This window comes from Ammospiza nelsoni, chromosome 15 (assembly GCF_027579445.1).
Source record: "Ammospiza nelsoni isolate bAmmNel1 chromosome 15, bAmmNel1.pri, whole genome shotgun sequence".
In the NCBI taxonomy this organism is placed as follows: Eukaryota; Metazoa; Chordata; class Aves; order Passeriformes; family Passerellidae; genus Ammospiza; species Ammospiza nelsoni.
Window position 1 is genome coordinate 19,115,705 of NC_080647.1, and position 25,745 is coordinate 19,141,449.

At 51.0% G+C, this 25,745-nt stretch overlaps 2 protein-coding genes across 6 annotated transcripts in view; one reads left to right on the forward strand and one right to left on the reverse strand.

The window, feature by feature from the left end:
* ENOX2 (ecto-NOX disulfide-thiol exchanger 2) overlaps positions 1 to 22,812 on the reverse strand; it is a 25,365-nt gene extending 2,553 nt beyond the window's left edge. Inside the window, exons 1-14 of one of the 5 annotated variants that reach the window (XM_059482934.1) lie at positions 22,755 to 22,812; positions 15,193 to 15,330; positions 13,674 to 13,805; positions 11,955 to 12,110; positions 11,049 to 11,255; positions 10,002 to 10,235; positions 7,874 to 8,086; positions 6,279 to 6,385; positions 4,074 to 4,188; positions 3,525 to 3,706; positions 2,864 to 2,971; positions 2,019 to 2,075; positions 944 to 1,052; positions 609 to 694 (exon numbers count right to left, since the gene is read on the reverse strand). In XM_059482934.1, the coding sequence (XP_059338917.1) occupies positions 609 to 694; positions 944 to 1,052; positions 2,019 to 2,075; positions 2,864 to 2,971; positions 3,525 to 3,706; positions 4,074 to 4,188; positions 6,279 to 6,385; positions 7,874 to 8,086; positions 10,002 to 10,235; positions 11,049 to 11,255; positions 11,955 to 12,110; positions 13,674 to 13,770 (1,671 nt within the window). In that variant the 5' untranslated portion in view covers positions 13,771 to 13,805; positions 15,193 to 15,330; positions 22,755 to 22,812. Of the gene's footprint in view, positions 1 to 608; positions 695 to 943; positions 1,053 to 2,018; positions 2,076 to 2,863; positions 2,972 to 3,524; positions 3,707 to 4,073; positions 4,189 to 6,278; positions 6,386 to 7,873; positions 8,087 to 10,001; positions 10,236 to 11,048; positions 11,256 to 11,954; positions 12,111 to 13,673; positions 13,822 to 15,192; positions 15,331 to 17,342; positions 17,362 to 19,498; positions 19,518 to 22,081; positions 22,101 to 22,754 lie in introns of those variants that run through there. The other 4 variants (XM_059482936.1, XM_059482932.1, XM_059482935.1 and 1 more) reach the window with 4 other exon arrangements.
* LOC132079861 (basic proline-rich protein-like) lies at positions 21,459 to 24,784 on the forward strand. The gene is made up of 5 exons (XM_059482691.1): positions 21,459 to 21,480; positions 22,370 to 23,728; positions 24,119 to 24,138; positions 24,399 to 24,536; positions 24,734 to 24,784. The coding sequence occupies exons 1-5, from the start codon at positions 21,459 to 21,461 to the stop codon at positions 24,782 to 24,784; spliced, it is 1,590 nt and encodes a 529-aa protein (XP_059338674.1).
* The last annotated feature ends 961 nt before the right edge of the window (positions 24,785 to 25,745 follow it).

Here is a 25,745-nt window from a genome sequence, read left to right on the forward strand (position 1 = left end):
TGATGGCAGTTCTGTAGGAGTTCCAAACCAAAATAAAGGCAGCTGGTGGCCCCACAGACAAACCCCAAGCTAGAATGAGGAGATAAAATTATTAACTCTGTCTTTATAAGGCTGGAGTGAGCAAGGCCAGGGAGCCATGTTTTCTAAGAAAGGGTAAACTAAACACTCATTTATATACACAAGCAGCTGGATAAGTTCCAATCCAAAGACAGAATTCCCATGACTGTGGGGCCTCCTGTCCCTGGGGCTCTTTAAGGAAGACAGCTGGAGACTGGGATAGAGGACAATGAGATGTAATTCCTTCCTAAAGGAATGAGGTATAACTCCTTCCAGAAGCCTTTGCACAGTTGCTCCCATTTACTCCAAAAAGGAGCACAAAGCCAGCAGGACATGGGACATTGGGGGTGTAGTTAGTGGTGAACCCCAAAGCTGGGCTGCTTTGGGCAACCTGGAATAGTGCAAGTGTCCCTGCCAGGGCATGGAACTGGATGGGCTTTGAGGTCCCTCCCAACACAAACCACCTTCCTATCATCCTGAAATTCACCCCATGCCCCATTCCCTTCAGCAGATTTCTGCAGGGAGCAGAGCCCAGGCTGTCCCACACCCACCTTGCTGTCCAGGCGCTGCAGGTAGGAGCAGATGTACTCAATGCTGGCTCCAAAGGGATGCACGTGGAGAAATGTTGAAATTATCCCTGGGGAAAGGAGCACCACCAAGGTCATTGTCATGAGACAAAAGCCAGCTGAGAACACCAGCCCCGTGCCCCTGCAGGCAGCCACACCCTGACCCCAGCAAAGCTCAAGGTTTTCCTCAGTTCCAGGACTCCCACCTCCCTTGGGATAAGCAAAGCAGCCAGAGGGGAGCAGGAGGAGTGCAAGGTCACCTTGAAGCAGCTCCCCCCAGCTCAGGTCTCTGGAATCAACACCGAGCCAGCAAAACTCACCAACTAAGAGAACTTCTCGTTCAGATTTCACAGGGCTGTTGCTCAAGGTCTTCTCCACTGGACATTCTTTCTCCTGGCTGCAGGCACAAACTCTGGACATGCTGCTCTCCTGCAAAAGCCACAGGACACGATCCAGACAATCTGGCACACCAGGGACTGGCTTGGGCAGGCTCCACAGAGCGTGCAGGGGTGTTTTCCTGGCTTTCTGAGTCACTGCATCTATCACTGCTGTATCTGAAGTTTATTTTCAAAAATGCTCCCAGCAAAGCACAGCTGTGTCCATGGTGCTGGGCATCATCCACCAAGTGAGATGAAAAGGTCACAAAACTCAGCAGATGCTACCACACACCCTGCACCAGCCCTGCTCCCTGCCATGACATCTGCTCCACAAGGGCCTTGCTTTAAACAACAAAATACAAACCAGACCGTGGCCTTGCCATGACTGATTAAGCTGCAGAGGTTTATTTCTCAAATGCCCACACTGACATAAATGGGATTAATCAAGTGCTATGGGGCTGCACAGGGCTTAGGATCAGACTGTCCCTGACTTGAGTTTGTGGTACTGAATTAAAACAGAATTGGGCATAATTTATTATCCCTGACATAAACACAACAATGCAAAGACGGCGGCTGCACTAAAAGCAGAACTTGTTTTATTCCCTAGTTTTATGTGGAATTCCAGTGGCCTGAGAGCTGTGGACAGCTATAATTGGGAAGAGCTCCCAGTGACCAGTGAGATGGGCTGGAGGGAAGCCAGTGACCAAGATAGAACTGAACAGTCTCCTGGGTTTGCTCAAATTCTTACACCAGTGCAGTTCTCAGCTCACAGGGCTGAGCCTGTGCCCAAATGGCCTGAAGCTTCCACATTTGCTTCTAGAGGAGAAAGAGCAGCTCTGCCGTGTGGAAGCTGATCAGGGACTGCAGCCCAGCAGCTACACTGCAAACCCACAGCCTGCCTGCTCCTGAAGATCACAGAATCATGGGATGGGTTGGGCTGGGAGGGACCTTAAAGCCCACCCTGTTCCACCCCCAGGGACACCTTCCACCATCCCAGAGCAGCAGCTCTTGGACTTACATTCCCTTGGCAGTCAGCTGCATCTCCCTCCTTGTCCTCTTCATCTGCCATGCTCTGCTATATATGGGCAAAGAAAGGAAAGATTACTGATGATAATCTCTTATTTTTGTTTTGAAGATCCTGCTCTGATTATTACTGGAATACACAAAACTATTTTTAGTTAGTATAAAGGCATTATCTTCCCTAGCTCCTGGCACAAAAAAGTGGGACTACAGATGGAAAATGAGATAAACCCATTCTCTGGCTCTGTGGGCCAAGGGGGAAGTGCTGCCTCATGCTTCTTTTGTAATTGTGTCTGTGCTATAGAGAAAAGAACTCAGCAAGTATAGAGTCAAATCCACAATCAAATCAGAGGGGATCAAACCTGAGAAGCAGCACTATGGATTTCTGTTTGGAATACTGCATGGATTTTTGTTTGGAATAAACCCAGCAAGAACAAAAATATTAAAACACTCACAAAAATTTCCAAAATGTTTTATGGAGGGCAGATCAAAACATGCTCCTAAACCACAGTTGTAAATATCAGTGTCTGATAACTGAGACCTTTTTTCTTGTCTTTTAAAAGCTCACGCTACAGAAAAACCCCGTTCCAGCCGTGACACCACTGTACACTGTTCAGTGACAGTCCTACTGTATTTATACAGTTGCTGAGATTGTCTCACAGGTACATGAAGCAACTGCAGGTCCATTCCTGACAGACATCCTGCAATTTGACAAGTAATTTTTCCTCACTTTCCAAGGACAGCTGCTGGAACCAGGGCTGGGCATTCCCACCAGGAGTGCAGGACAGATGTCCTTCACCACAAACGTGAGGACTGCACAAGGAAGACCTGCATGGCACATACCTGCTCCTTCAGGTTTTCTAGTAATGTTTCTATTTTAAGTTTGTCTTCTTTCACTTTTTCCAACTCAGCTTCTCTCTTTTTGTACTCCTCTTGGACTTTCAAAAGATGCTGGAAGAGAAAAGATAAACTCTTAACCTGCCTTCCACCTTCTCAACCTGCCTTCCACCAATTATTGTTTAAAGAGCATAAAATTTAGAAGGGCTTTTCCATGAAGACCAGACAGATCACATCCAGAACCATAAGATGAAATATAAAAGAAGGATCCACCTTAGAAACACCTTTGCCTATTAGCATATAAAAACACACAGCTGTGTAAACATGGGGCAGTAATTCCATCCCCAATGGATGGGATTTCCCATTTCCTAACTCAGCTGGTTATGGACAGACTTGGTACTTTGGAAATCACAGTAAAGAGCACACAAAGAACCCTTCAACTATGGATTGTTTCCATGGGACTTATCAGCTCATACACCATCCCTGGTATCAATATTTTCTTTGGGGTTTTTTTTTTTAGCAACACTGGACACAACAAAGTTGCTCCCCGCTGCCAGATTGGATCCTGCTAAAGTCCTGCTAAAATGTTTTCCCAAGTGTTCCTGCCACCCATCCCAGCCTCTTTCCCCTGCAGCACAGCCCCAGCTATGAAAAATTCCTGGCCCACCTTCTGCATGCCCTGCAGAGCCTGCTGGAGGAGCTTCATCTGCTGCTCCTTGGTGGTGTCCTCGTCCCTGGAGGCCTTGCCCTGCTCCTGCTTGAGCAGCTCCACCTCGTTGCGATAGGCGTCCAGCTGCCAGCGCAGGCTGTCGTTCTCCTCCTTCAGCGCCTCCACCTGCGACACCAGCGCTGGGGACAGCACAGCAATCAGGACAGCAGGGAACCCCTGGCTGCCCTCCCCACCCTGCCCACGGGCTCAGCAGCTCGGGTTACAAAGCCTGAGCACACAAAGGAATGGCTCCAGCTGTTTGGGATATCACAGGGCTGGAGCCCCTCTGCTCTGCAGCCAGGCTGGGAGAGCTGGGGCTGTCCAGCCTGGAGAAGAGAACGATCCAGGGAGACCTCAGAGCCCCTCCCAGGGCCTAAAGGGGCTCAAGAGAGCTGGAGAGGGACTTTGGACAAAGGATGGAGTGACAGGACAAGGGGAATGGCTTCCCGCTGCCAGAAAGAAACCACTGAAGAGAAGCACATTATGAGCTGTAGAAAGGGATTTTACCTGACTCTTCTGTTTCTTTCATCTCTGATGGATCTTCTATTTCTTCATCAGACATTTCCATCTCCTCCTCTCTCCGAATGCCCATCAGCTCATCATTGTGGATGTTACGGATCTCCTGGGGTTCAGAAGCAGAGAGGGTTTCAATACAGATTGCGAGGAACAGGTTGGCTGAATAAAGAGTTCCTGAAATCTAGGTCTGCAAAAAACAACTCCAGGACATGACTTAAAAACTGGCACAGATTATTAGATCAAGGGCAATATCCAGCACAAGTCACTCTGTCAGAGCTACTGGGATTACAGACCCTTCCATCTCCCTTCTGCTCTTGTGATGAGGCAGCTCAGCCTTGCTGTGCAAACCTGAGGAACTGGAGTCAGCCCTAATTCTCTGGAGCCAAAAGTCCCAACCTGAGCTGGGACAGAGCAAACCAAGCTACAGCTGCACCTTAAGGGACCTCCTCAAGGTGACACCAAAAGGCTGAGAGACCCTTTAGCCAGCATCTGGTATCTACAATGAGGTAAGAGACATTTTAAATTACACCTAAAAATGTACCATATACCAGCAGCATTTTTATAAATATATAAGTATCTGCCAAAATCTGCATCAAAAAGCTGCATCTTGTGGCTTCCACCCTCCTTTAGGAGCAGTCCCTAAGCTGGGGAGAGCAGAACACTGAGCCTGGCAGCTGAAGTGCTCCTGAAAGAGGCCTCACCAGTGGTCTCACAGCCTCTTCCTATAGGGAGAACTTACCTTGGAACAAAAGACAGCTCCAACTGGAGAGAGAGCTCCCACCCCAGCCACAGCCAGTGGTCAGAAGGCAGGGAAAAACGGGAGCACTGGGCTCAGAGTGAATCTGAATCAGCACTTGGCTTCTCAGGTGCAAAAGAAACCTTGGCTCCTCTTTTAGCTGCTACAAAGGTTTGACTCACTGGGATTGGAAAGGCCCATAGGTACAGTCTCATGGGGAGATCACACCTGGAAACTTCCCAGGACAACGTGGGCATTTAGTGTTCAAGCATGGTGGAGGATTAACCACCTGCTTGGTACCACAGGGCCCTGGCTGGGCCTGATCCAGAGTCTTCCCAGGCTGCAGCTTTGCAGGAAGGTGGCCTGGACACCCCAGTCCACAAGGATCACAGGCCTGGACACCCCAGTCCATAGGGATCACAGGCCAGGATATCTCCAGCTCACAGGGATCCCAGACCTGCACATCCCTGGCCCGTGGTGATCACGGATCAGCAGCCTCTCAGCTTTGCTGAGATTCACTCTAGATGGTAAATAATCTTAAAGGTGAAAGAAACCTCCTGGCTTTGCTGGGATAGACTTGCTTTCCAAGTCTGTAGTAAGGAACTCAATATCCCAGACAAATCCAGAACCACAGGAAGATTTACACTAGGGGTAAGCAATGACAGCCAAAGGGAACAGGACAGGGTGGAGGAGTGGGATAAAACTTCATGAGACTCAACAAGGCCAAGTGCAAGGCCCTGCCCCCCCAAGGTGGCAGCTGGCAGCACGGATCTCATCAGGGCCCCCAGGACAAACATCTCCCCACCCATCACCTCCCAATCGACACCCTTTCTTTACCTTAGCTTCCTTATTTCTGATATTCTGCCTGACTCTCTTATCTGATTTTATAAAATCTTACTGGACTAAGAACTATTCTTCCTCCTGCAGGAAGAGCAGTGGGAGTGACAAGCATTCTTCCATCAGTTCCTTTCTGATCACCATTTTTAAACCACACATTTCATCATGTCACTTCACAGAATAAATACACAAACATGAGAACATCCTCCCTCAAGCTTTCCAGGCTGTTCATCTGCAATTATTTCCACCTCAAGGTGGAAATATCACATAAAATGTGATAAAAGATTCTGACGAAACTTAGAGCTGCTGTTTTTTTAATCTCTCTAGAAATCCTTCTTGCTTTAATATTAAAATCAGCAGAAAAATCAACATTTATCAGCAGTATTATGACTATTATTGTGCACAACTTCCATCAGCAGGCATGTCTCCATGTATTGCTACTGGTGACACAAATACCAAGAGAAAATTTATTACCTGTACCACAAGAGCCTCCTGAGTGATTCCCACCTCACACTGTGAAGGAAGGTGTTGTTATCCATGCGAGCATCGTGCAAACCGAACATCAACATCCTGACAAGCAAGAGACCGTGCTGGAGGATCTAACACAAGAAAAGATTACCAACCTCTGCTTGTTTGCACCACACGCTGATGTTCTTACGCTGAGCTTTCGTGAAATGGTCCCAAGCCTTTTGTTTGGAGGCAGAATGGTACACGGCCACTATCTGCTCGACTGGAGTGGCAAATCAGCAGCAAATCGGGCCCGAATAGCATCCAGAGAGGGCGAACAAGAGGAGTAAAGGAGTAAAAAAGTGGAATCAGGCAGGTGGTTTGGCTCCCCTTTTCTCATAACACTGCACTGTGCTGATGCTACGCTCAGGGAGGGGGCTCAGTGTCTGGAAAGAGCCTTGTGGGCTTCACCAGGCCAGTGCCAAATGCTCACAGAGCAACGACCAACTGGGGCACAGGCTCTGCTCTCAGCTGGGAAAAAGGCAGGACATGTGGAAAAAAAAAGGCAGCACAGGTGCTGAAAAATATCCAAATATACTGTGTGAGGCTGGCTGGGAGTGTAAGTTCAGAGGGGCAGCACTCACCTCTGAAATGGGGTGATGAGCTACAACCATGAGTTGGTCTTTGCACAGTGCCACAGACCTGTGTGAGCTACCGGAACACGACCAGGACCAAAGCAAAGGCACCAGCCATCAACTATTCTGGGTTCTGGGATTTATTCCTCCTGCTTCTCTAGAAAACTTAAGAGGATTTGGAATACGCAAAGTGTTTCTCCGTGGCTGAGAGCTCACCCACAGCACAGAGCACATCCACTTGATTTTTTCTATGCTTGTGATGCAGTACTCATAATTCTCACAAAATAAACACATCTCCCTGCTCGTTAGAGTAACTTAAGAGTGGCTGAGATATCAGTCTTGGTTTTAGAGAGTGGAGATACACACTAGTCTCTATTACTACTTACTCTGCAGTGCTCATTGTAAGTCCCTCTGGACCGTGTGCCCGTAGTTTTTACCATTAACAGAATTAAAAGGAAAACAATAATTTAAAAAAAACAAGAGCTAAAATTACTAGATACAAAACTAAAAGTTAAGAATGCTCAAAAGCTAGGCAAGGGGCTCAAAGAAAATTAGTACAATTGTGGAGAAGGTACTTGTAATGAAGTAAAAATATTCAGATATACTGAAGCAAGGACGTGTAAGCAGCAATGAATGGTCTGAGAAACTATTACAAATCACATCTTGGAATTAATACAGTCCATGCCTCTTCCTTGTTTTCCTGGTTTTATAAAGTACTGGGATTTGAAAGACCCAGGGTCTGCAACAGGGTGTTGGAAGCACTCTGCTGCTCCTACCTTTTGCGAACAAATCCTGCGCACTTCGCTGAGGCACCAGATTCCCAGGAACTTACCTTGTTTGTGCACAGGAGGGGTTGAAAATGTGGCAGAAATAATAACAAGACGATAATTAAGAGGAAACAAATTCAGAATTCATTCTCTCCTCCCCCCAGATGTGGACTCTTACTCCAGTAAAAAGCACCACAAGGGATTTTTGCCAGGTTAGTGCCATGTGATTCCAAATCAGCCGGAGCTGCATTGAAGCAATTTTTGCCACTTCTTTTCCCAGAGCCTTTTAGTGGGGCCCCTCCAGACTCTGGAAATGAAGAGACTTCCCTACACCACGCAACCAGCATCCAGCTTGGAGACACTACTCACACTGCACCAGGATCCCTGAGAGAGCCAGTTTGAACTTCTCTTTAGCTTCTTCCATCTCCTTCTCGTGAGCCGCCTTCTCGTTGACGAGCCTGCGTATGTGGCTGTTGGCTGACTGGATCATGGAGTAGAAGTTGTTGGCAGTTCTCCTGTTCACCTCCCCACGTTCTATCCAGGTCAGCAAGGTCTGGATGGCTTCCGAGAACTTGGTGTCATCTGCAGGAAGAAAGGACAACTTTACACCACAGCTCTGGGGTGGCCTGGGCAGCTTTCAGGTGCTTTCCTCAGAGCTGAACTGCTCCTTCAAAGGTCAGCATCCTTCAGGTGACTCATCACAACCCCTGGAAGCAGGGAAGGATCTGAACAGGTGGCTATACAAAGGAAGGCAAGTCCAGCACCAAGCTGGATCACCTGCTGAGGTGCAGCAAGAGGAGGAACAAGCACTAGAAACTTACTGGAAAACGTCACATCTACTGAGATGGAACCTTTTGTGAAAGGAGATGACCTCCAGCTCCAAAATCATCAGATCACACATGAATCTCAGGCTTCCAAGAATGTCTTACATTAGTCCTTCCAAGCAAAATTATGTGAAAGAAACTTGTACTGAACAGTTTTGATTTGCAGAAGTTTCCTGCACTCAATGAGTTTGCTCAGCCTTGGGAAAATAAGATTTAAGGGAGACCTCATCACTGTGTCTTGAGGAGGGCCATGAAGATGGAAACTCCTCTTTTACAAGAGAGTTGCCTGGAAAGGATGAGGGGGAACGGGTACTCCTGGAGACAACTTTTCACAACAGCAGCATTGTGGAAGTGCTGGACTCCCCAGTACTGGAGGCTTTCAAGATTGGGCTGGGCAGAGTGTTGGGCCATCTGGTCTAGACCATGCTTCTGCCAAGAAAGGTCAGGCCAGGTGAGCCTTCGGGTCCTTTTCATTCTGAGATTCCACAAATATGATTCAAGGGCAGGGGTGTTCCAGATTGCAAGGCAAGATGTATTCTATTACCATCTACATGGCAGATTGTCTTTTGTCAAGTGAGCAGTTTGCCTTATCTCTCTCTTTGAGTGACCACAATCACTCCTCCCTCGGGAGGGGACATTGCTGATAACAGCTATTGAATGTCACTGCATGGCTGATAAAAACTATAACATCCTGTGACCATGGTCACAGGGGTTTTCAGGATGAGAGAGAGTCGAGAATGTTGACTCCATGATCAGAAGGCTTGATTTATTATTTTATGATATATATACTACATTATAACTATAGTAAAAAGAAAAGGAAGCAAAAGGTTCCTCAGAAGGCTAGCTAAGCTAAGAATAGAATAGAAAAGAATGATAACAAAGGAGCTCTCTCAGACTCTGTCCGAGATAGCTCAGTCCTTGATTGGCCATTAATTGTAAATATCTAAGAGGGGCCAATCACAGGTGGACCTGTTGCATTCCACAGCAGCAGATAATAATTGTTTACATTTGTTGCTGAAACTTTTCAAATTCAGCAGGAAAATCCTAAAGAAAAGATTTTCACAAAAAATGTCTGTAACATCCCATTGTGAAATGGCCTCCGCCCAGAGGGAGGAGCCAAGCATTCCTACCCAGATATAATCCAGAGGTTTTGAGACACCAGCACGGCTTCTCCACTGGATTCCCCAGAGGAACAGCAGCTGCCTCTCCTTCCACTGGATCTTCAGAGGAAGAATCCATCCTTCTCTACAGGATCCCTGCTCCAGCAGAACCACCCCTGACACTGCAGGAGGGCTGAGCCACAATTCCAATGGGACTGCCACCAACACCCTGACCCACAGGGTGTCAGGTTGGGTTCTGACCCTGCCAGTGTTGTTTTAGTTTACTGCATTATTTATTTTATCCTTTTATTTTTCTTCCCTATTAAAGAACTGTTATTTCCTGCTCCCATATTTTTCGCCTGAGAGCCCCTTAATTTAAAATTTATAGCAATTGGGAGGGGTGGGGAGGGTTTACATTCCCCATTTCAGGGGAGGCTCCTGCTTTCCTTAGCAGACTCCTGGCTTTCCAAACCAAGACGAGGGGGTTTTTGACAAAAGAAGGAAGATGGCGGCAGAGCTGCTGTGCGCTGACACCTGGGGCAGACAGAGCTCTGCCCACCCAGCCCCTCTCACCTTTGAGCTTCTCGGCCACCACACTGCACTCGTGGTCGGAGTAGTGCACGACGGGGGGCGGTGAGGGCGGGCGGAAGCGCTCCTCGGCCAGGCGGCGCCGGTGCCGCTCCTCGCGCGCCAGCATGCGCTGCTTGCACTCCCACTCGTACAGGTCGTCCCGCGCCTGCGCAAAGTCCACATGCAGCCGCCCCGTGTCCTTCTTGTCCGTGCTGGAGCCCAGCCGGATGCGGTAGCCTGCCAGGAGGGACGCTGATCAGTAGGACTGGGCACTCACCTGAGGCTCCCATGGCTAAAGGAGCCCAGAGGGTTTAGCTAACAGGGAAAAAAACCCCACTAGGGCAAGCCAACCAGCCAAATAAAACCCCACTAAGGCAAACCAACCAGCCAAATAAAACCCCACTAGGGCAAGCCAACCAGCCAAATAAAACCCCACTAGGGCAAACCAACCAGCCAAATAAAACCCCACTAAGGCAAGCCAACCAGCCAAATAAAACCCCACTAGGGCAAACCAACCAGCCAAATAAAACCCCACTAGGGCAAACCAACCAGCCAAATAAAACCCCACTAGGGCAAGCCAACCAGCCAAATAAAACCCCACTAGGGCAAACCAACCAGCCAAATAAAACCCCACTAAGGCAAGCCAACCAGCCAAATAAAACCCCACTAGGGCAAACCAACCAGCCAAATAAAACCCCACTAGGACAAGCCAACCAGCCAAGTAAGTCCAGCCCACCAGTCAGCAAATTAGGAGCAAACGTCCATTTTTTTAGGCACTATATAGAGAATTAGCTGGATACTATCCATGTAAGATGGAAATAGACTCTGCACCTCAGCCCAGTGTTTTGTAAACATTTTCAGGTGACAAAGCATTGCTGCCTTTCCTCTCAAGAGCTGTTTTCATATATTTAAGCAGAAATGCAATGGCAGCAGAAGGCAAACTGACACAGCATCAGAGAAATCTGCCCCAATTCTATTGTTCTGCCTATAACACACCACCACAGTTCTGTCCCAGAATTTTAAGCTTCCCTCTGAGCCAAACACACCCACCAGACAGGTAAAGTGCCTTGTCCACCATGAACTCCTCAGCAAAGCGGATGTGGCAGAAGTTCTTCTTGCTCTTGCGGATAGCTATGACTTCCCCACACTGCTCAAACACCTCCATGATGATCTGCTCTGTCCCGTTTTCCGGCAGGCCTCCAACAAACACTGTCTTGCACCCTGGGGGCCTCTCTCTTGTGGCTGGAGGGGGAAGATCTGAAGAGAGAAAGCAGAGCAGGTCAGGTTTTGGGTTGCCAGAACGCACTCCTTCCACCTGCTCCTCTCTCCTGAGAGATGACCACACCTTCCTGGCTTCGTCCCAGCACACACCTGGTCTGCCACACTCAGATTATGGAGTGGATCCATAGCACTGCTGAGGTGCTGGATAAAAATAAGCACATTCACCAGCAGGTTTGCAAAAAGAAGATCCTGGGAGTCTAGAGCCCTCCAAACACTCTCCTGAGTGCAGAAGATTCACTGAGCTGCTGTCAAAGAACATGAGCAGCACCAGGGGCTCCCAACTTCATCATGGAAGGTGCTACAAAATCACAGTTTAAAAAACTGTCCTAATGTAAATAACACATAAAAAACGTACTCAGGGGATTCTTTGTGCTGCAACTGCACCCACTCCAGACTTGTGTGCTTGAGCTACACCTCACACTGCACACAAGAATCAAACCATGAGGACTTCAAACACTCAGTGACTGGAATGGCTTCTTCCCTAGACCTTATCAATCTAGCAGCTGAAAAGGCTATTTCTGAAAACGGCAAACAGTGACAAGACCAGGCTTTTCCTGTTGCTCTGTCACTCTCTTGCCAGCAGTGAGTCCCAGGAATGGCCCTTTTCTCACACACACCGGGGTTTATATAAACAAAGGGATACCCTATAGACACAAAGCACAAGCAGACAGTTACGTGGGTTAGGTGGGAAGAGAGTGCAGCTCTTGCAGTGGATGATCTCCTTCACAGCCGGCATGTCCGGAGGGATGGGAGGTGGGACAATCCCCAGGCCTGGCATCATGGGGTTGATTGGAGGGATTCCAGTCATCATGCCAAGAGCAGGATCAAAATCTAAATGGGGGAGAGAATAAGGGAGTCAGGCACGGGGGGTAGAGTCATACAGTGACTGTGAGCTCTGACAGCAAACAGGGAACACTCCCACGCATGCCGGTGAAAATCAGCAGCATGCCAACATCAAACTTTAGATCTGTGCCCTTAAAATAATGTTTTAAAACTATTTCATTGCTCATTGCAACAGTCAAGTAACTTTTCTCCATTAAAATAAATTATTTCCTTCTCTCCTCTGAAGACACTGGCTCCCATCTAATGCCCAAGCCTTCCCAGAGGTTTGTCCACAAAAAGACAGCTGTGACATATGGAAACAGTGGAAAACTAGACCCAGTTTGGTTAAGTAGTTCAGCAACACAGGCAGTTGTGACACAGGCTGAAGGGCATCAGGAAGAATTTGCACATGGAAAAGGTTGCCAGGCATTGAAAGCAGTGGAGTCCCCATCCGTGGAGGTATCCAAGATGTGGCACTCAGTGCTCTGAGCCGTTGACAAGGTGGGGATCAGTCACAGGTTGGACTCGATGTGAAGGACTTTTCCAATCTAAATGGTGCTGGGCTTTAGGGCATCACCTCACCAAGCAGACAAGTGCAGCAATTGCAGAGCTAAGAACCTGCCATTTCCTCGGTACTTTGAAACACAGTCACAGCAAAAACACACATCTGAGGCCAATCCTCTGCCACCAACCAGCGTTTTTGGAGGAAGGGACAAGAAACTTTCCTGTTCCAATTGTGAAACATGGATGAAGGAGTACATGGGAATTGTATCCTTATCCATGGGATAGGCTGTGTTGATTTTTCCCTTCATAGAAGAATGTCAGCAGGAGAATGACAAGGAAACAGCAACTCCACAGCAAAGCCAAATGTGAAACAAGGCCTTGGGGACAGGAGAGAACTCTATTACTGTGGAGAGTGTTGAGGCTGCTCAAACTGGAGGAGAGAAGGTTGTACTGTCTGCCAACACAGACATTCCCTCCCCAGGTGAGCAGACAGGGCTTGCTTATGGCAGGGAAAACATCCTTCTTAGTGCAGCAAAGCACTGAAACAGTCAGTTCCATTCAGGACTTTGATGTCCAGCATCCTGCACTGCTGGGAAATCAGGCACAGCTCAGCTCTGTTCCTGCAGGAGCTCTTTCATCGAGTACAAGATGACTCAGCCATGCACATGTATTTCACACTACAAGGTGGTCATTTCTGGAGCAGAATTCTCCATGAATTTCTGCCATATCCATTTTGCTACCCTGTTGCTTTCCTCTTCATCTTCCTCCCTTCCTTATCAACCAATGCAGTTCAGTTTAGAGTAACATGCTCCTGGATATCACTGGTTTCCTGATCTCTGTGTGGCATCCTCCTCCTCCTGCACCACTGCAGGATACCTAGGGGTACCCCACAAAAACTATTATTTCCATTAAAATACATGTGTTCTCATCTCCTCTCAATCCAGGTCTCTAAACAGATCACCTGCAGCATGAATGCATTTCAAACACAGCTCAGTGTGTACATGGTGGGTGTCTGCCCAGCCCCAGTGCCACAGGCTGCTCCCAGAGAGCAGTGGAGGCTCAGCTCACCGGGCAGGAGGGGCTGTCCTGTCATGCCCATGGGAGCCATGCCCAGGTTGTTCATGGCGGTGGCCCAGGCAGTCGGGTCGGACATTGGCAATCCCATCAGAATGGAGTCCAGGCTCAGATTTCTGCCACCATCTGTTGAGAGGAACATAAAAGTGATTAAAGGCTTAGAGCAGATCTCAGCTCTGCCCAGCGAGGCTCTGCAGTGTCAGCACCCAAAACCAGAACTAAACCCACTGGCAAGGAAGAGACAGTAAAAAAAAATCCATCAGTGCTGTGCCTCTGGAGCAGCTGGGACCTGGAAAGCACCTTAAAGCACCTCAGTTATGGGTCATCCTCTGCAATTAACAGCTCTAAGGGACCTTGAAGGAGCACTGATTAAAGGTAAGGAGACACTGATTCCTCTCAAGAGATTTAGGAACAAAGGACACATCCAGCAGGTATAAACTGTCAGACTGCACTGAACTGAAGGGAGCTGTCCCAGCAGGATCCTCCCACTGCCATTGAAGTGCTCTGTCAGCTCATCAAAACCATCCTTGAACTGTGCTGTGAAGTCCCTGATTCTCCTTCAAGGATTTTTAACTCTCCAGGGAAACAGCTGCATTTCACCCTCTCTTTCTGCAGCTGAGGGCTTTGCACATCACCTTCCTTCTGCCCCAGGTGCAGCCTCATCCTTCCCTTCTGCACCTGGAACCTCCCTAGGGAAGTTCCCACCTCATTCCTGCAGACTGCTCTGCCCATGCTGTAACACCCCACCTCCATAGCACAAGCAGGTGCCACATTTCCCCAGTAACACTGGTGGGACTGCAGTTTTCAGCCACAATCTAATCTGCAAAGACATAATTCTGTGTTCCCTTTTCCCCCAATTCTTTGTGAGAAATCCTGAAGCTGGCATCTAGGAAGTTTTCCTTGTACAACTTCTTGATCTGACATTACAATATCATACAGTTCTTTTAACGCTTTGATTTTATGACATTATCTTAAATATGAATGTCTCCAGTCATTCAGCCTGAGGTGTCTTATCCTGCTTTTAATTATGGTCACGATTTTAATCTTGAGATTCTGTTCAATTAGGAAAATACATCTATTTGGACAAGTATAGAGAATCACAGAAGGGTTTGGGTTGGAAGAGACATGAAAAACCATCCCATTCCAACCCCTGCCATGGACAGGGACACATTCCACTGTCCCAGGCTGTTCCAAGCCTCACCCAGCCTGGCCTTGGGCACTGCCAGGGATGGAGCAGCCACAGCTGCCCGGTGCCAGGGCCTCCCCACCCCCACAAAGAACAATTCCCTCCTAATATCCCATCCATTCCTGCAGTGGCAGGCCATTCCCCACTTTTCTATCACTACATACCCCTTGGGGAGCCCCCACAGTCCAAGCCTGGCTCCAGGCCCAGCGGTGGGGCTGCAGCAGCACACAGCTCCCCCTGCCCACCTGCACAGCCACAGCCCTGCATCCAGGCCACTCTTCACAGAACCCTTGAGTGCTGCCAGCAGTGGAGCTGGTATTGGCTCACCTGCGGGAATGCTGCTCCTCTTCCTCTTTCCCGGGCCACTTCCATCCTCAGCCGGGCTGTCCGACAGCCGCGGGCCAGCGGCGCTGCCCAGCCCCAGGGACTCGCTGCTGGCAGGGTCAAAGGACAGCTGGTTCAAACCTGAAAGAGAAAAGCACATTTAGGGACTTGACTTGACCTGGTTTGTGATGCTTTTGGATCACTGTAGTCAGAGAAATGCCCACTTCTGGGCACAAGCAGCACTCCAGGCCTTGAAGCAATCCTGACTCCTGGCCCCAGCTCTGCCTGATCTGAACGTTACACAATAAAATATTACTCACCAGCACCAATTCTAGCACCCACACAAATCAAACTGTCTGAGTGTAAGCCAGGGGTGCATCTTCCCTGGGCTGAGCAGCATTTCAAGCCTGGAAACTCAAAGGACAGAATTTTTCCCTATTTCTTCAGTCCAGAAACACACTGTTAAGAGTTATTTCAGTTTCACTGGTTGAGAATTCACCTGGAGTGATTTACTACCAAAAAACAAGGCACAACTGAGAATATCTTCAAAATGAGAAGATGCTGTTGGAATTTTTGTTCAAGGAATCTGCCACACAGCTGCTCTTGGTCATTGACAGGGAAGGAGCTCTGGGTTGCACATCCCAAAAAGGAGAGAGCTCCAGACTCCCCCCAGCTGCACCCTCCTGTGCACCCTCCTGTGCAGCAAGGTCCCCCACGAGCCTCCTTTTCTCCAGGCTGAAGAGATGGGTCCAGTGCCCTGAACTGACCATTGAGCTCCTCACTCCACCTTCCGTCACAGGCAGCACTTGCAGGAATGCAAGGCCAAAGGAGCAGTGAAATATCAAGTCTGATTTATCTTTATCTCAGCAAATTCACCCTGAACAGCCAATACAGTGGAAAAAAAGAAAAAAACAAATATTTTTTGTGGACCCATATAAAGTGATAAAAATAACCACATTTCTAAGGTGCTCTGCGTTCCAAGGGGAATCAGCAGAATTGAGAGGAGCAACAATGACAATTCCCATCCCAGGGTACGGATGGGCCAAGGCATTTGTACCAAACCTTCCTCCAGCCCCTCTACAGCCTTGTGATTTCTGTTCCAGAGGATTCCAAGAACTTAATAAACATGGCTGCTGGGTCTGGCTGTAAATAGCCAAGCGGGTACAGGGAGCCTGGCAGGCTCCTCTCCGAGCCACTGAAAGCTGAGAACACAAGAAGCAGCCAAAAAAACAAGGACTATTCAGCTGGCAACAACAATAGTCACGCCCGGCCACGCAGGATGCCTACAATGCTGTGTTAAATATTCCAAAGGCAAAATATCATGGAGGTCATGAGGGCTCAGGAAAACAAATCTGAATGCAGCAGGTTAAAAATAGAGAGGTTGTGCACAGGGAAGACAGCAGGAGAAAGGAAAAGGAGCAGTTCTACACTGACATTGGTATTATCAATGTGATAAAAAAGGCAAAATTGAACTTGAACAAGAGTTTTCCTGCATTTGGGAATAGGAAGGATGAAGAGAAGCAGTGGGACAGCCAGACACTGGTGTCACCAGCATGGACAGACACCCTGCTCTGGCTGAAGACAACACTGTGGAGACACCTGGCACTGACCAGCACCTGAATGGACACTGCTCCAGCCACTGCTTTCCAACCCACTGGGGAACACAGGCAGCCACTCACTCCAAGGATTTCCACCCCAGTTTGAGTGAGAATCTCAATGTCCCAGCATGTGCCCAGGGCCAGCCGACAGCCAGAAGCAAAGCAGCACCAGCTGGAAGGCTCTGGGTGGAGGCACCAGTGTGACCTGGAACAGGAGCCTTGTCCTCAGGGCTCACCAAAACAGGGGCAGCTACCATCCACCAGAACCCAACAACTAACATCAAGCACAAAATTCCTTGGGAAAGCTTTGCTCTCACTTCACCAGGATGGAGAAAAAGCAAATGTGCCAGTAAAGGGCAGTATGGAGAGTGGGTGATGGAAGCCACAAGCAAGGCACCTTGCTTGCTGCTCTCTAGCAGCAGTTTGCTCCAAAAATTAAAACAAGCCAGAGAGAAGATTCCCAACACACTCTGGAGTAAGAAACCCCTCATTATGTTAGATTTGCCACCCTACACAGGATAAATGCTGTGGATAGCAGCCAACTTTCAGACCCACCTGCCTCTCTCCTGTCATCTCAGCGAGCAGCCAAAGCTCAGCCACACCCCACTGGGTACGGAGAACAGGCTCAGAGAAAGCTGAAGCTGCAGGAAATCCTCTCTCCTGGGCTCTGAGCAGGTTAAAAGCTGACAGGCTCAGCCAGTACAGCCAGGAGACACAAACAGGAACATCCCTCTGTCCTTTGTGCCAACCAGAACGAGGTGTCCTTGGCCATTCCAAGCTGCTCTGCTCAGGAGGGAAGGCACCAGCACAGGAGCAAACCACAGGGGTTTGCTCAGCACTCCTGTAGTAAGCCAGCCTGGAAAGGCCAAAATAAGATTTCTGCATTTGCTGGGAAATGCTACACAGAAGGTAAGAGGGGAGGAGAAAATCTGGGTTTCCAGCAAGTGTCAGAACTGGTGTCAGCACTTCTAGAGCCATATGTGTCACAGGTGTCAGTGTGCCCTACATCTCCCTGTTCCTTTCTCCAGGGATTTTCAGAAGAGTCCATTTAAAAATGGAGTGAGACGTGAGGCACTGCCATAATGCAGTGACTAAACATTTAAAAATAAAAACTAGAAGATTCCTCAGCAGAAAAATGGATCAGGCAAAGAAGGGGGGGATGCTGAAAGATGAGCAGAAGGCAACTCTAAGCAAGGCTCTCCCACAGCACAACGGGTCCTTGTGGGTGGTTTTCCCCTCTGGAAACAGCTGCTGAGCTCTGCCTGATGGGAAGAGTCCACAGCTTCCCACTGGCCTAAGCAGCACTGACAATGCACAGCCCACTGTCCCACTGGGCTGGGATCAATCCAGGTCTGTGCTGGGGCTAAATACAGCTGCAGCTCCCACAGCACAGCTTCAGAGAGGGGCTGGGGAGAGAGGAAAGATCTCAATGTTCCAGGCATAAATCAAGGGAACTATCCATCCTCACTGGGTCCCATGCCAGACCCTGGACAGGACTCGATTTTCCAATCCCAACAGAGCTGGGCCATTTGCCTTAATGACCAGGGGGAAAATAAACCCCAAGAAGTCCTGGAGGCAAACTGAAAAGGCTGTTTTAAGATCACTCCCATTACCAACAGAAAACACTGGAAATCACAACCAAAAAACAGGATTGTGCACTCCTGTGAAACACTCCTGGGACCACTTACAAACAACACAGCAGCCACAGGGCTGCCACCTCGGGATTTGGGCAAATGTTCCCTGCTGGGCTCAGGAACATTCAGTTAAGTGGTGGCATGAGCTCTGCCACAAGCCTGGCACTGCTCTGGAGCCACAAGCTCCAACTGCAGCCTCACTCTGCCCAGGCTCTGGAACAGCTTTCCTGCCATTCAACCAGTTAATAAACAGCAGCAACATAAACCTCTGCCCCAAAACTCAAATGACAACTATTACCAGGTACTCTGACACTGTCACACACCTAAAAGTCTTTCAATTATACACTCAAAAAGCCTGTGCAGGCTGGTGCTTGTATGGTCGTATTTTGGGATGTCCTGGAACCCTGTCTGCTACACTGGGTCACACTTGGGGGTGCCCCAGGTCCCTCTAAACCCCTCAGGTGATATTTTGGGGTCCCCTGGGCTCCTCTGAACACATATTAGGCTTCTCTTACTAAGCATCAGGGGAACTTCAGAAATGGGCTGACACAGGCTTTACTATAAATACAGATTTACCTTTTGCCAGCATTGGCAAATTTAAGGAATAAGCACGGCTCAGTCTGAGCAGAGTGCCTGTGTTTTTTGGGAATAAACTGGATTCCAGGATACACTGTGCCATTGATTACACAGTTCTCATTTTAAGCCCTCAAGAAATGAACTTGAGAGGACACCAAAGTACATCTGCAGCAATCGATTAGAACACAAGAGAAAAGAGACCAGCAGGGAAGGCAGAAGAGAGGGATACCAAAGCTTTGAAGTTACATTTTGATCCCAGTCATTTCCTTTTGGAAACTAATTTCCAGGTTCAAAAACTACTGCTGGGCTCATGCATGCTTCTCTACCATACTCCTGGCTCAATTATCACTGGTAAAGCCTCCCAAACATCAGTGTGAGCCAGGAGCTGGCCAGGCAGACTGATGAGAACAGCACAATTTTAACAGTGACTTCTGTCAACTCCAGATAATCCTGCAGGGCAGCAGGAGCCATGCAGGGAATCCCAGAACCCCCCCATGTTACCTGCAAACTGCACGAGGAACATGGCAAGATGCTCATGGTAAGGCAGGAGTTCAGACAGCTCTCCCACTGCTCCCAGCTCAGCTTTGTGCTTGAAAATCCGAGTGCCAGGCTGAGCTCCCTCACTCAGCTCCCAGCACAACAGAAAAGCTGGGACCCAGTGAGAGCAGAGCTGCCCTGGGGCAGGCAGGACAGCCCAGGCGTGAGAGCCCAAGCTGGCCCGGGGCTGGCACCCAGCAGCTCCACGTGTCACCATCCATCTCCTGGCCTGACACCCAGAAGCAGATTCCAGCATGCAGGGACGGAGGTGGATGAGCAGGTGGGGAGGCAATTAACAGCCAGAGCATCTGAATTTGCCAGGGATTTCATCCATCACTGCTCTAAGCACTGGCACGCAGCTCAATAAACCCTGTTTGCATGCCCGAGATTAGTGGCCTTTGCACTGAAAGATTAATTCCTGGTAATCCTTGATGGTAACAGGCACACTGCTCACTCTCCTTGATTCTGGAAGCTTGTATTTGAAAGAATAATATATTAATTTCAGGCAGCTAAATATTCTAGCAGGGCTCCATAAAACTGAGAGACACAAAGAGCCCCTTCCTCCTTTGTGCCTGAGAATGCAGCAGTCAGCAACCCCAGTCAGAGACACCAACCTGCAGAGTTTTCACTAAAACACAGCCACAGCAGCAAAACCAGGGAAATCTGACCAAGTCCTGTACGAGCTGTGCTCTACACTCAATGTTGTAACCCAAAACAAAGGAAAAAACTCCTTACCAGCATGTGTGTACATGTGTGGCACCAGCAGCGACCTAACACAGCCCTCGGTTCTTCCCAACAGTGAAACCTGCCATGCCCACACCAAATTATTAAATACTCCCTGAAATGTTTTCAGGATGCTCACAAGGCTCTGCCAAAGCAGCCTCCCTCTGCACACACATCTAGGAATTCTAACCCTGGCATTTCCAGGGGGTGAGCTGCTCATGCTCCAGAGGATGCAGAGCAGGCAGCTGCATCCATCCCTTTCCGTCCTTCCAGACTCCCTCAGCACTCCTGGAGAGCAACATCCAGCAAGTGCCACCTCTGAACAACGCTCAACAGCTCCTGTTTTCAGAAATATCTTTTGGAAAAGCTCAGAGAAGAAAGCTGATGGGCAAAAGGATGCAGGACTAACTATACAGAGCTACTGGGAAAGAAAAAATAGGGGAAGAAGAAAAAAAAAAGAGGAAAAGAAAAAGGGAAGACACAAAACAAAAACTCCAGTAAAGCCAGCAGTCAGGATCATCAAAAAATCCCAGTGCAAAAGCTTGGACTAATGGGCAAGAGAGCCTCGTGGAAAGCCAGCATCAGCATGAGGAACTGCTGGCTGAGAGTGGAGCAGCTGGATGGAATGGACATGCTGGAACTGAAATAATGTCAGCAGAAAAGCTGGGGATTAAGGGAGAAATCTCACACCATCTTTGGAAGGTATACAGAATACCTCAGTAGCAACACCTGATCTTTGCAATGACTTGGTGATTGAACCTCATCCCTGCTACAAGCTCCAAACATATGACCTTCAACACAGAAACCTGACCTCACCCCAGCTCCCACACAGCTTTCAACAACTCAGCTCAAGGGCCTTTTTAATTAGATTAGATTTGATCTCTCCTCAAAATTCCTCAAATAAGCCTTGAAGAAACAGAGAATCCAACCCCTTGACTTCCACCACAGGGAGGAGTATGGCTGGAGTAAGAAGGAACACAAGTTGGAGGGATAAACTCCTATCCAGGGTCACCTCCATGCTTTCCCACAGCCTCACAGCTCTGCTGCAACTTTTTCCAGGAAAATGTGAAAAAATACAATGGCTAATTAATGTAGCTGCAGGGGAGGTAGGGACAGTGCAGACTAATGAGGAGCTTATCCAAGGATTAATGTTTGTGCAACAAATACGTGGCACTAAAGAACAAAAACATCTCCACACAGCATGACATTGATGGACGTTACTGGTAACAGCACACAGCGCCAAAATGTGACGAAAACAACAGAGTAAGAAGGACATAAACCAAAGAAGCTCATTAGAAATGCTCAAGGAACCAAACAGATGCATGCATGTGCATGTAAGAGTTGCAGTCCAGGGCTGTGGGAGAGCTGCAGCCCACGGCAGCTGTGGGCACCAGCACGAGCATCCCCAAAGCTCCCTGTGCTGCCCACGGCCCATCTGCTGCGGCACCACAGCCCCAGCACAGCGTGAGCACAGCCAGGTGCATCCCACCTCGGGGGAAGCTGCTGCCACCTTCACCCCCCACCCCGTCTGTAAAATGCTCATTCTTGCAACACCAGAGGAATTTCTTTATACGCAGCCAATTTCTCCTTGTGCCAATTTCACAGGATCGTTGGGATTGAAAGAGACCTTCAAGGTCACCCAGACCCACCAGCACCACCACAATAACCCTTAAAACACACCCCAAATGCCTCAACACTTGCAGAGATGGTGCCTCCACCCTGAGCAATTTATTCCAAGGCCTGACCGCTCCGGCAGGGAAACGATTGTTACTAATTGCTAACCTGAAACTAGCTTGGCACACCTTGAGGCCTTTTTCCTCTCACCTCGAGCAAACACGACACAGCACAAGGTCCCGACCCCCCCGGCTGCTCCTCCTGTCAGGGCGCTGTGCAGAGCCACAAGTTCCCCCCTGAGGTTGCTCCTTTTCTCCAGGCTGAGCCCCTTTCCCAGCTGCTCCGGGTGCTCCAGACCTTTCCGTAACAATCTCCATCTTTTCTGATGTAATTTTAACGTCGTTTTTGAAGTTATTTTAACTACCACTGAACCCAAAGAGTGTCACAGACACTTCCCACGTGGAATAAACTTTCCCACACAGCCTCCCCACCCCCCAGCCGGACGCGGAGCCCTGCGGGTGTCCCCGCCAGTCTTCCCGAAGTCGCGACGGCTCCCACGAGGCCGTTCAGGCCCTCCACAAAACTCCCCGGCTGGCTCGGCCGGGCCGCAGGTGCGGAGGAGGCCGCTCCTGCCCAGCGAGCCCTGCGGCCGGTCGGGCAGCGGCAATGGAGAGCGGGGCGGCCCCTCCGCACGCCCGGGCCCCAGCAGGGGAGCGCTCCGGCCCCGGCTGCTCTCGCTGCGGGCCGGCCCCGGCCGCCACTCGGCCTCTCCCGCCAGGGCAGGGCGGGGCGGGGCAGGGCGGGGCCGGGCAGGGCCGCGCCCGCTCCCCGCATCAGGGTCCCGTGTCCCGGGTCCGCGCCCCCCCCCCTTCCCCTCACTCACCGCCCGGCTCGGCCCGGCCCGGCCCGGCCGCTCCCGCACGCGCCGCCGCTTCCGCCGCACGCCCCGCCCCGCGCGCCCCCGCTGCGCGCGCCCATTGGCGGGGCGGGCGCTGCGCGCGCACCGTGACGGGCACGTGACGGCGTCCGGCGGGGCGGGAGCGCGCGGGGCCAGACCGGCTCCACCCCCTGGGCCAGGACTATCCCACCGGGACCGGCCACACCCACCGGGACCGGCCACACCCCTCCGCGACCGGCACCGCCCACCGGGACAGGCCACACCCCTCCAGGACTGGGATCATCCCACCGGGACCGGCCCCACCCCTCTGGGACAGGCCCCACCCCTCCGGGACCGGGACAGTCCCACCAGGACTGGCCCCACTCCCCGGGACCAGGACCATCCCACCGGGACCGGGAACATCCCAGCAGGAACATCCTGCCGTAAACACCTCACCGGGACAGGGCCGGCCACGCGGCCGCGGCTCCGCTGCTGTCGCCCGCCTTTCCGCCGCCCCGGTTCTGTGTTCCCCCCCGTGCCACTGCTGCTTCCTGGCGTGGGGCAGAGCGGCCCCCGGCTGTCCCCGGTGCCGCCCCGAGCCCCCGGTAGCGGAGCAGAGACCAGCCGGGCACAAGGGCGTTTGTTTATTCAGCGCGGGGCGGCAGCGGGGCAGGCGCCCCCCATCCTTGCCGGTGCCGGTGTGCAGCAGGATGGCTCCGTCCCCCTCCCGCCATGGCCGCCCCGTGCCCCCCTGTCCAGCCGCTCCCGCGCCGCCGCTCGGGGCCGCGGTCACCGCAGGCTGGAGCGGGACAGCAGCAGGAGCTCTCTCTGCGATGAGCGATGGGAGCAGGCCTGGCCCCACAGGGAGCGGCTGCCCCTCCAGGTTACCCAGCGGGATCTGGAACTGTATCCGGGGATGGAGCCCCAGCTGTGCCGGCCTGTGAGCCCTTCCAGCCACGCCTTGCACAGCGAGGAGAGGGGTCAGTGCCACAGTGAGATGCCCAGAAAGGGACGCTCCACTGCAGGGGGAGTTCTGCCTCCAGCTGCACCTTGTCCCCCACCTGCACAGTGTCACAGAATCTCAGAATGGTTTGGATTAGAACTGAAGGCCCATCCCATTCCAACCCTCTGTCATGGGCACCTTCCATTATCCCAAGCTTCTCCAAGTCCCAGCCTGGCCTTGGGCACTGCCAGGGATCCAGGGGCAGCCACAGCTGCTCTGGGCACCTGTGCCAGGCCTGCCCACCCTCACAGGGAACAATTCCTTCCCAATATCCCATCCATCCCTGCCCTCTGGCAGCAGGAAGCTATTCTGTGTCCCATCACTTCAGACTCTTGTCCAAAGTCCACATTCTCCATCTCTCTTGTAGGCTCCCTTCCAGTGTCCCCTGTAGGTGCGTCTGGAGGTGTCCCCTCTCCCATCCAAGGCACTGCAGTGTGTTCATGGCGCTGAGCAGGCTCCCTGAGCCCTGATCCCACTTGGAACGAGCTCCTGCCCAGCCAGGGCTCCTGCTCCTCACGCCAATCCAGACCTGCAGCCTGGCCAGCTCAGTGACAGATTCACGCAGCAGAGCTGGCAGTCAGGGAGCTCAGGAAGCAGCACAAGGCCCATGTCCAAAGTGTCCCTGTTCCCACTGGGACCTGCTGCAGGAAGATGTTGGAGGGAAGCAGAGGCTCAGCGAGGATGAGGATGATCAAAGGCACAGCCAGCAGAGCTCAGGCATCACCGAGAACAGGCAGCAAATCCCCGTGCAGGGAGATGATGGGCTGAGCCCAGAGCTGAGGCAGGCTAGATCCACCCACCAGATCCCTACAGCAGCCCCCAGAGCAGCCCTCCCCCAGGGTCAGTGCCTCCACCCCAGCCATGAATGGTGTCTGCCACATGGGACCTGGTCCCAGGCCTTTCCCTGGCCGAGGGCAATGCCACAGAGGGCCTCTTGTTTAGAATCTTTTCAAGACACTTTTATTTTTCCCACTTTTTCTAGGATGGCAAGTTCTGGATGCAAGTGGATACAGCCGTGAGCAGTGTCTGCTAGTGGGGCAAGGACAGAGGTGGGAACAGCTGCTGTTTCATGCAGAGCACCCTCATTTTCAGCGTAATGTACTTTTTTAGCAAATAAACCTCTTCTAAGGGAAGTTTTCTTGTCGTGTGGATGGAATGAAATTATTTTATGAGAAGCAATTAAGTACAACTTTAGCCTCTGGCAGAGGCAGCCATCTGGCCACTAGGGCAGAAGGGGGTTCCCATGGGCAGAGTGGGTGTGCAGGGATCCTTCCAGTCTCAAATCCTGGGGGGACACAGCAGCTCTTCTTCGTGGGGAGCTCTGAAGCAGCCAATCCTCCCTCTCCTTGTTAGCCAGTTACTCATTGACTCACTTTACAGCCTGGGTAAACAGTGACAGCAGTGCCCAGGTTGTCCCCCTGCCCTGGGTTACACCAGCCCTCACACAGGCATGGTCACTGCCAAGCCTCTCTGTCCCCATCCCCAAACTCACCCCCTCACCTCTGCTCCACATAGGCAGAGCCCAAAGCAGGGATGGCCCTGTGTAGAATTGAGAGGTGGGTTTGGGAAGGGAGGGGGAGCACCTGCGCTCCAGGAGAGTTAGGGGATGCTTCATAGCCTGCCCAGTCTTTGCTGCAGGGCCAAGGGGTCAGAGCCATCCTTGTGCCCACACCTGCCCCAGGAACGGGGGGTTTGTTGCCCATGGAGCAGGGGGGACACACCTGGCAGGGGAAGCTGGCTAGTGATGGGCAAAGGATCTTTCCCTGCAGAGTGAGTGGGAGAGCTTGGTCCAGCAGACACAGGGCTGCTCCAGCAGAGGCTCTCCAGGGAGCACCTGCAACCTGGGCTGCCTGGGGCTGGGGGGAACTGGCTCTGCTGGGGGCTATGGGGCGGGGGGCAGGCTGGAATCCGGCCACGATGGCGCCTGGAAATTAACATCCAGACTGGTCCCACCCATCTGTGATCTCCTTCAGAGCTGGCAGGCCCTGAGTTCA

What these genes read in the sequence shown, in the direction of transcription:
- LOC132079861 (XM_059482691.1), top strand. Translation starts at nt 21,459, where the DNA reads ATGACATTGATGGACGTTACTG. An exon ending in GACATTGATGGACGTTACTG is followed by an intron (nt 21,481 to 22,369) that starts GTAACAGCACAC and finishes CCCACCCCCCAG; the next exon opens with CCGGACGCGGAGCCCTGCGG. An exon ending in GCTCCCTTCCAGTGTCCCCT is followed by an intron (nt 24,139 to 24,398) that starts GTAGGTGCGTCT and finishes GACCTGCTGCAG; the next exon opens with GAAGATGTTGGAGGGAAGCA.